Below are 9,224 nucleotides of genomic sequence, written 5' to 3' on the forward strand. Positions count from 1 at the left end.
GTTTAACCATGGGTGAACAGGAAATGATGCAGATGCCGAGGCTGGATTAAGGCTCTTGACAACAGAGGTTGGTTGAGCTGTGAGCATCCTGAGAGGCGGGCCAGCCCACCAATTTCTGCAATTTTCAGAGGGACCGTGACTACTTCAGCTGATTTTTAAGTGTTTCTGAGATTTAGACAATTCCAGACTGTGGTTATCCAGTTTTAAGTGATAATTTTGTACAAAGACTGGCACAAAACTGCATGTCTACTTTCCAGATAAATATTACAGTTCTCTGTGAGATTAAGGACAGGACTACTTACAGTGGTCTGGGATGTTCATGGAAGGCCATGGGAAGAAGTAGCTATGAAAGAGCCTTCAACAAGAGTTTAAGTTAATCCCTGGATTCATCCTTTTAAAATCAAATATTAATTCCCCTTATTTTTTTTTAATAAAGAAGAATGCCTTTATTTATTTATTTTTAAAATTTTAAGTAGGCTCCAAGCCTGATGTGGGGCTTGTACTCATGACTCTGAGATCAAGAGTCATATGTTCTACCAACTGGTCCAAACAGGTGCATCATACCCTAACTCAATTTTTAAATTTATCACTCTAGATTTTCACCTACATGTTGGCCCTTAATGGTGCTCATATAAAAAGATAATTTTGTGTCTATGTTATGAGTGTAATAACACAGCTTCGTATGTTGTTCGGAGTATATAACCTTTACCTGTACAACTGCTTCTTTAGGGGAAAACAGGGGTATTCTGAATTTCAGAAGATCAATTTGGAAATCCATTTTTAAAAAATTCTACTTTGGTTGGTTCTTTCACTCAACAATGATTGCTTTTCATTAGTATCAGACACTGTTGTAGGCCCAAGTGAACAAAAGAAAGACACCTGACCTCCTGGAGTTAACATTCTAGAGAGGAGAGACAGTTAAACACTACACAGAAGAAAGAATTGTATAGTGTGCTGGAAGGTAATTAAGTGCTAAGGAATAAAGAAAAACTAGTGCAGGGTAAGAGGGATGGGGATGGGTGGCAATTTTAAATAGGATGGTCATGGAGAAGATTACACTTAAGCAAAGTGTGAAGGGAGCCAGCCAAGACGTCCACTCATAGTGCGGGAAGAGTGTGCAAGGCAGAAGGAAGAGCGGTACAAAGGCCTGAAGCAGGAGCTGACCTAGTGGGTCCAAAGCATAGCAAGGAGGCCAGTACAGTTGGAAGGGGCTGTGGGGAGAAACAAGAAGATGAGGTCAGAGAGGTAAGTTGGGTAGTGGCAGGAGGGAACTTGCTAGATCACATAGAGCCTTTGAGAAAGTCAGCGGTCACTTGCATTGGGCTGGCTTAAAGTAAGGCCTGCTTGTATCAAAATAATTTCTCTTTTCCTCCTGTCTCCTATACTTCAACTTTAACGTGGATACAAATACACTAAGATCTTGTTAAAATTCAAATTCTGATTGTTTTGTTCTGGGGCCGGGCCTGAAATTCTCCATTTAAAAAAAAAAACCTGTTTATTCATTTTTGAGAAAGAGAGAGCAAGAGTAGGGAGGGGTAGAGAGAGTGAGAGGTACAAAATCCAAAGCAGGCTTAAGGCTCTGAGCTGTCAGCACAGAGCCCGACGTGGGACGGGAACTCACAAACCGTGAAATCATGACCTGGGCTGAAGTCATACGCTTAACTGACTGAGCCACCTAGGCGCCCTGAAATCCTCCATTAAAAAAAAGTTTTTTTTAATGCTTTATTTATTTCTGAGAGAGAGAGAGAGGGAGAGAGAGACAGCGTGAGCAGGGAAGGGTGAGAGAGACAGGGAGATACAGCATCTGAAACAGGATCCAGGGCTCTGAGCTAGCTATCAACACAGAGCCTAATGCAGGGCTCGAACCCACAAACCGTGAGATCACGACCTGAGCTGAAGTTGGACGCTTAACCCACTGAGCCACCCAGGTGCCCCAATTCTCCATTTTTAACAAGCTTCCAGGTGATGCCAGGCTGCCAGTCTACAACAACACATGGACAAGTAAGAGGAGGGAGGTGTTGAGTTCCCAGGGGCTTTGGAACTTAATCTCTCCACTAGCTGAGTGCAAGAGTCTTCTTGTTCCCAGTGAGCCTGAAAAGACCATTTCAGAAGGTTTTTGTGGTCTCGGCATATGCCTCACCCTTTCAAGGTCCTATCACTTGGCTAGTAACAGCAGGGTCTAGAATTTGCTCCAGGAACAAGCGATCAGTTGCCTGGTTTTTCCCATGCAGGGTCTAAGAAGTTTCTAGGGCTTCCTCACTGCTACTATGGAGGCTCTGATTCTGAACTTCAACTTGGGAACCCTTACGTAATTAAATTACTGCACTCCTTGAGTAATTAAATTCTCTGACCACATTCCTGTCTTACTCCAATTACAGAAGTTCTTTACTGGTCCTATACCTCGAGTGAAAGCTCAGCTCTGTAAACTAGGCCTGAGGCAACTGGAGGATTTGGGTTATGCTACAAGGCAGAAGAGAGAATGCCCTACCAATGCCCGTTTTATAGGAAAGGCTGGCCTTATTCTTTTTTTTGTTTTTTAATGTTTATTTTTGAGAAGCAGAGAGAGACAGAGTACAAGCAAGGAAGGGACAGAGAGAGAGGGAGACACAGAATCAAAAGCAGGCTCCAGAGCTCTGAGCTGTCAGCACAGAGCCCGTCGCAGGGCTCGAACCCACTAACCCTGAGCCGAAGCCAGACGCTCAACCAACTGAGCCACCCAGGCGCTCCAGGCTGGGCTTATTTTTTTTTTTTTTTTTTTAATGTTTTATTTATTTCTAGGAGAGAGAGAGACAGCGTGAGCAGGGGAGGGTCAGAGAGAGAGGGAGACAGACCCTGAAATAGGCTCCAGGCTCCGAGCTGGCAGTCAGCACAGAGCCCGACGCGGGGCTCGAACCCACGAACCGCGAGATCATGACCTAAGCGAAAGTCGGACGCTTAACCGACTAAGCCACCCAGGCGCCGCGAGGCTGGGCTTATTCTTAAGAGCTAGTGCCGTCCTCTGTAACACAGCAGGCCTAGAAGGATTGGCCACTTGCAAATATAAAGCATAGGCTAGGAATCAGATGGTCTTGCGTCGAATTGTGCTTCCATCCCTTACTGTGTAATATCAGGAATATTTCTTGGTGTCCCAGGGCCACAGTTTTCTCATCTGGAAAATGGGAACAACAACGCTTCCCTCACTTACTGAGATAATGCACATAAAGCATTCAATGCGTTTCCTGGTTCATAATGATCTTATAAAATACTATTTTTTATAATTGTTAGTAACATCCCACCACCTATCAAGTCGTCTTGTGGTCTGGTACTATGGTACCCACCTTCACATTCTCTGAAGTTAAGGCACCATGGCAAATCCCTCAGCAAAGGCTTTCCAAGAGGAAACATAGGGACCAAGAGCAGTTTCATCCTGGCAAATGTCACAAGAGGTAATTGAAGGAACTGAAGATGTTTCGTTTAGAAAGTAGATGATGGGGGGGGGGCACCCGTGATAACTGTCGCCATCTGTCTTGCATGAGAGGAATTTGACATATCCTATGAGACCCAGCGGGCACAAATGAGGCCAAAGGGAAGAACCCGAAGGAAGGCACACGCGTCCATTACACACAAAGCGAGACAGGCCGCGACGCCGGAGAGGGGGTCTGGGAGGGTGGGCTCCTGCGCAGCTGCGGCGGCGGAGCCAATCACCGCGCGCAGCCCGTCCTCGCGCGAGGGTACAGTCGTACAGTCGTGACGTCGGCGGTTGCCATGGAGAGGCCGGCTCAGTAGCGACCGCGAGCCGGCGCCAGGGGCCGCAGGGTCGGAGCGTGGCTTTGAAGCCGCTTACGCCGCCACCATGAGCGGCCGAAGTAGGGGTAGAAAGTCGTCCCGCGCCAAAAGCCGGGGCAAAGGCCGAGGCAAAGCCCGAGTTCGCGCTGCTCCCGACGACGCCCCCCACGACCCGGACCCAACACAGTGCCAGAGGCTCGGGGAGGAAACCCAGGCGGCACAGGTGCAGGCTGGCGCGGGTTGGGGTGGCCTGGAAACTGCTGCGCCCGCGCCGCCCCGTCGGCCCGGGGAGGAGGCCGCCTGCCGGCTCCCCCTAGATTGTGGCCTCGCGCTCCGGGCCCGAGCCGCGGGGGGTCGCGGGCAGGCCGCGACCAGGCCCGGCCCGGGGAAGGCCACGTCCCTCTCGGAGCGCCTAGCGACAGACACGGTCTTCGTGGGAACCGTGGGAACGGTGGCAAGGCCAAAAAATGGCCCCCGCGTTGGAAATCGGCGCGGTGCTGCCGGGAAGAAGGCCTCAGAAACCTGTAGCGCAGCGGGGAGGGGACCGCAGGCCGTAGCAGGTGGGAAGCTGAAGAAAGGGGCTCCGGGGGAGAGTGTCTCCTCCCCTGTGGTAGAGGAGACGAAGGTGGAGAGGGATGCAGGGTCGGGGCCCCTGGCGACAGACGGCCGCATGGATACGCTCGAGACCGTCCAGCTGAAGCTGGAGACCATGAACGCGCAGGCGGACAGGGCCTACCTTCGGCTCTCGCGGAAGTTCGGGCAGTTGCGACTGCATCACTTAGAGCGCAGGAACCTCCTCATCCAGAATATCCCAGGTTTCTGGGGGCAGGCTTTTCAGAACCACCCCCAGCTATCCTCCTTTCTGAACAACCAAGATAAAGAGGTTCTCAGCTACTTGAACAGCTTGGAGGTGGAAGAGCTTGGCCTCGCCAGATTGGGCTACAAAATCAAGTTCTACTTTGGGCGCAACCCCTATTTCCAAAATAAGGTGCTCATCAAGGAGTATGGGTGTGGGCCTTCGGGTCAGGTGGTGTCTCGTTCTACTCCAATCCAGTGGCTCCCAGGACATGATCTCCAGACCTTAAGCCAGGGGAACCCAGACAACAGCCGTAGCTTCTTTGGGTGGTTTTCAAACCACAGCTCCATTGAGTCCGACAAGATTGTGGAGATCATCAACGAGGAACTGTGGCCCAATCCCCTGCAGTACTACCTTATGAGTGAAGGGGCCCGTGCAGAGAAAGGAAAGGAGGGCAGGCAAGGTCCAGCAAAGCAGCCAGTGGAGACCCCTGAGCCTGGGGCAAACAAGTCCGACTGATTTGGCACCAGTCTCCCAACTACCTCCTGTTAGACCTGTGCCTAGCTAACCACACGTGTTTGGCCGTCTGCCTTCTCTTCATGTTGGCCTCTGTGCACTCTTAATTCCCTTTGGACTTCAGTGACAAGAATATGGTATTTATGATCATGTTCTTTTGCCCCTTTGTGGCCTTCTTGCTTTTTTCACATTAGTGTTACATGTTAAATGACCTCACCCCTACTGTTTATACGTTAAGCACACATGCTTCAAATGTGTGCTGCCTTTGTCTACATTGCCTGGACCGTGTTCTCGGCTGTGGCCTTTCCCAGCTGTCTTTCACATGGACACTCATGAGTCATCCTCCACTAGGACCAGTGCATTCTCGGGCTCTGCTGCTTCAGGGCAGCAGACTTGCTGAGCTTTATGTTCATGCTGGCCATGCGTGCCATCTCTGGTGGGTTCTTCTGCTGCCACTGCAGAATGAAGCTAGCCCACATGGTATTGGCTATCAGCCAAAACTGATTGTTCCAAGGCCCTGGGGCCACCAGCCAAGGTTCCACCATCTACTGGATCTCTAGCTTTGGCCAGGGGCCTATGCTGCCCCACTGGATGTGCGGAATAGCACTTGACTGCTGGGCATGGATGAGGTTAAGAGTGAGAAGCATAATGCCACGTGTTCTATACCATCATGGGTCTCTTCCTGCCTCTGGGCCCTTCTGATGAACCTTCGTCAGGGTCTATCATGTGCCCCATCATTGTCAGGCCACTGAGATTTGTCTAGGTTGCAATTGGCCCTAGTTGGCTTCCCGGTCAATGAGGACCTCAAGAACTGCCTGTGGACCAAGGCCCCCTGCCAGTGCATGAGACACACCTACCTTCCCCAGGCTTCCAGGAACCCTACTGCCTGCCAGACTGATGGGCAGGTATGTGGACATGTACTCACTGTCATCATGCTGTGGCTCAGGTGAGGGTGGGGACTGAACCCACATACAATCTAGGCACCTTTGTCAACTCCTCTCATCCCTGGCTAGCATATGACCAGAGTGCTATAGTGGGGTTGCGGGAAGAGAGATTTTTGATCTATGGGCCTGTGTCTACTTCATCTCACACCTCCATACCTCCTTACTTACCCTTCCTTCACTCCTCTTCTTTCTTCCGTCCCTTCCTTCCTTTTTTGTTTCAATATTACTACAGCTCAGAGAGCGAAAACAACGGAAAAACCAGGGTTTCCTGCTTACAGCTAGTGAGACAGCTAGGACTTGCTGTGCACACTCACACATTGAGCTGACAGAGGGCAGTGGAAACCAGAAGGCCAAGGTCTGTGGTCAGATCTCGGTCCCAACTCCTGGATGCACTCTATTAATTCTAAAGTTGAAAATTCTTTTCATGGCTAACAAGAATTATAAGCCCCCAAGGCAGCAGTGTTGTGGTCTAGTGTTTACCCCTGTTCCAACTTTTTGTGTGTGCTCCTTAAGACCCAGCTGCCTCCTATTGTTTCCTCTTCTGTGGTAGCCACTGGCCATCTGGCCCTCATTCCCCAGCTTTCTACCTTCAGCAGCCCTTTGCTCTCTCCACTTGTACCTTGAGATACCTTTAGGAGTAGGCTTTTGTCCGGAGGCCTGGGGCCGGGGTGGGCAGAATCTGTTCTGGGTCACCAAGGCCCACTTCCAGTGGGTATAAAAGCTGAGCTCGGCCTTCTTTCTCCTTCACATCCCTAAGGGTGCCGCATTAAGACTGTAACTCCCTTTCCTTGTGAGAGACCTTGTTCTGAGTTCCCCAAAGGCTGGGGAGGCCCTGGCTCAAAATTGTAGAGAGGATGTGCCAGGCAGGGCACTGGGAGCAAAAACAAGAGTAGGCATGAACCTGGTATGGAGATGGGCCTGAAGAATCAGATAGAAATGGCTGAGGAAGCCACAGGGAGAGTATGCCTAGCTCTTCTCAGTGATGCAGGGACAGGGAGGGACCTTCCGCAGAGTGAGGAGGGGAGAGTTAAAGGGATCATGGGCCAACACAGTGCCTAGATGTAGATTTGCCCCAAGTTTTGACCAGTCATTAACTCATCATTAGTGGATTTTATAAATCACAGAAGCAAACCCAAAACAGAATAATGTTACTTTGGATGCTTTCTCTTTTGTTCTAGGTGTGGCCTTGCGTATGTGGAAGATTGATGCTATATGCTGCTTATCTTGCCATAAGTAAAATCTTACCACTTTCCCCATTTTGCCTAATGGGAGTATGTAGCTGTATAGGTCTGCTTTTTTTTTTTTTAAACGTTTTTCTGTTTATTGTGGACATTTTCAGACATGCACAGAAGAGGAGAGGATGATCCCTGGACCCTAGGTATCCATCACCTAGCTACATCAATTATGATCAACCTTGTATCTTCTCTCCCCACCTGTATTGTTGACGGAAAGTCGGACACTGTACCAGTTCAACCTTGACTACTTTGGGAGATCAGGACTTTCTTTTGGTGGTGACAGTGGTGGGGTGCACTGTCATGATCACATCAGGTCTGCTTTTTGCTTTGAGTGTTAATTGATGAAGTTCTAGAAATGGGCTTTAGAAGTGAAAATCTTCAAGATTAACAGGGAGTACTCAAAAAGAGATGAAAATATGCTCCCTTTTCCCTGCATCCGCAAAAGGAGAGAGACTGTTGTGATATAAATCTTTCAAAGACTGATTTGGTAAGGTGCTTACTCGAGACCCTTCACCAGAATATCAGTCTCTTTTGCCTGTAAAAGATGGAGACTTGTGTGACTGTTAGAAATACCATCAGCTTGTCTGGTCTCATAACTCTGGTCTTGAAAGTATAATTTGGAAATTGTTGCTGTGTTCTGTAAAAACCTCCCCAAAGTAATCAGTAACTGGTTGTCTTACTTGCTAATTTGACATCCTGCTAATAATGCAATTATTCATTTGTTCCTAAACAGTATAAATAGTTGTAAGCTTGCATGCATGATGGAAAAATAAAAGTCTGTATCTCTGTTAATAATTTTTATTTTTAAAAAAGAATTGGAAGGTTAAGCCAAAGCTGGGTAGTTGAGGGGATGTATATGTTGGCTTCGAGTGATTGCTAGGTCTCAGGCCCTTGTTTGACTAGCTGTCTCACGATATTCAAAATTCTGATTCCCAAGCCCTTAGCAGATATTGAGATTCTGTGGTTCTATAATGAAGCCATGGAGTTCTTGTTTTTAACAAGTTTTCCAGGTGATTTTCGTATAAATCCAGTGCTTCTCAAATTTTAGAGTACATCTGAATTGTATGAGGAAACTTAAAATACAAATTCTGATTCAATAGTTCAGGGTGGAAAAGGAGATGGTGCATTTCTAACAAAATTCCAGGTGATATCCGTGCTGGTGGTTTGTGAACTACTTTGAGTAGCAAGAGGTGACATTCAAGTCCCATTCAAACTGGAGTCACAGTGCTCAGCCTTGGCTGCACATTAGAATTATCTGGGACACTTAACGATGCTGCCAGAGCTCTGCACAAATGCCAACTAAATCAGAATGTGGGGAGGGGTTAATCCAGGCACAGGTATATTATTTAGAAACATTTGAAGTGACTCCTTTGTCTAGCCAGAGTTGAGAACTAGGGTTTCTGATGCTGTTCCTAACACATCTATAAGAAGGTTAATTATATTAATCAGGAGAAGCAGCAGCAAAGGACAGAATGCTACATAAAGCTGTCCAGCAGAAAATAGTTGGGTTGTTAAATGACAAGATACTAAAATTAGTTTATTTGAGAAAAGGCTCCAGTCAATAAATATGCAGTGTTCAGAGCATAGTAGGTGTTCAGATATGGAATGAATGAATGAATTTAAAACACAGTTTATATAAAAATGCCTCCGGTCTAGTCTTGTAATTAAATTTGCAAAATAGGCCAAATTTGTTTGTAAGGATAGATGTATTAGTTTGTTGGGGCTTCCATAGCAAAGTGCCACGGACTGGGTGGCTTAAACACCAGAAATTTACTTCCAAATTTACTTTTGGAGGCTAGAAGTCTAAGACTAAGGTGTTGGTAAGGTTAGTCTCCAAAGGCCTCTCTCCTGGGTTGTAGATGGTCGTCTTCTGTCTTTACACCATCTTCACACGTCTTCCCGCCTTCTTCCCTCTTGTGTGAGCCTGGGGGCAGAGGGGCAGTAGTGTGTAGCTGGTCTGCAGGCCTA

The 9,224-nt window shown here is 47.9% G+C and overlaps 1 protein-coding gene across 6 annotated transcripts; it reads left to right on the forward strand.

Annotated features, from left to right (window-relative positions):
* The first annotated feature begins 3,780 nt into the window (after positions 1-3,780).
* TSPYL5 (TSPY like 5) lies at positions 3,781-8,048 on the forward strand. Of its 6 annotated transcripts, none has more exons than XM_039255471.1 (3): positions 3,781-6,023; positions 7,200-7,254; positions 7,361-8,048. In XM_039255471.1, exon 1 carries the CDS (start codon positions 3,833-3,835, stop codon positions 5,078-5,080), a length of 1,248 nt encoding a protein of 415 aa, XP_039111402.1. In that variant the 5' UTR covers positions 3,781-3,832; the 3' UTR covers positions 5,081-6,023; positions 7,200-7,254; positions 7,361-8,048. The 6 variants fall into 6 exon arrangements, with proteins under 6 accessions (XP_039111402.1, XP_039111403.1, XP_039111400.1 ...); XM_039255472.1 differs by having other exon boundaries at positions 3,781-5,982; XM_039255469.1 differs by having other exon boundaries at positions 7,200-8,048.
* The last annotated feature ends 1,176 nt before the right edge of the window (positions 8,049-9,224 follow it).

Source organism: Hyaena hyaena, unplaced genomic scaffold (assembly GCF_003009895.1).
Source record: "Hyaena hyaena isolate Hyena2069 unplaced genomic scaffold, ASM300989v1 scaffold_533, whole genome shotgun sequence".
NCBI lineage: Eukaryota > Metazoa > Chordata > Mammalia > Carnivora > Hyaenidae > Hyaena > Hyaena hyaena.

Coding starts and splice junctions, on each gene's coding strand:
- TSPYL5 (XM_039255469.1), top strand. CDS start 3,833: ATGAGCGGCCGAAGTAGGGGTAGAAAGTCGTCCCGCGCCAAAAGCCGG.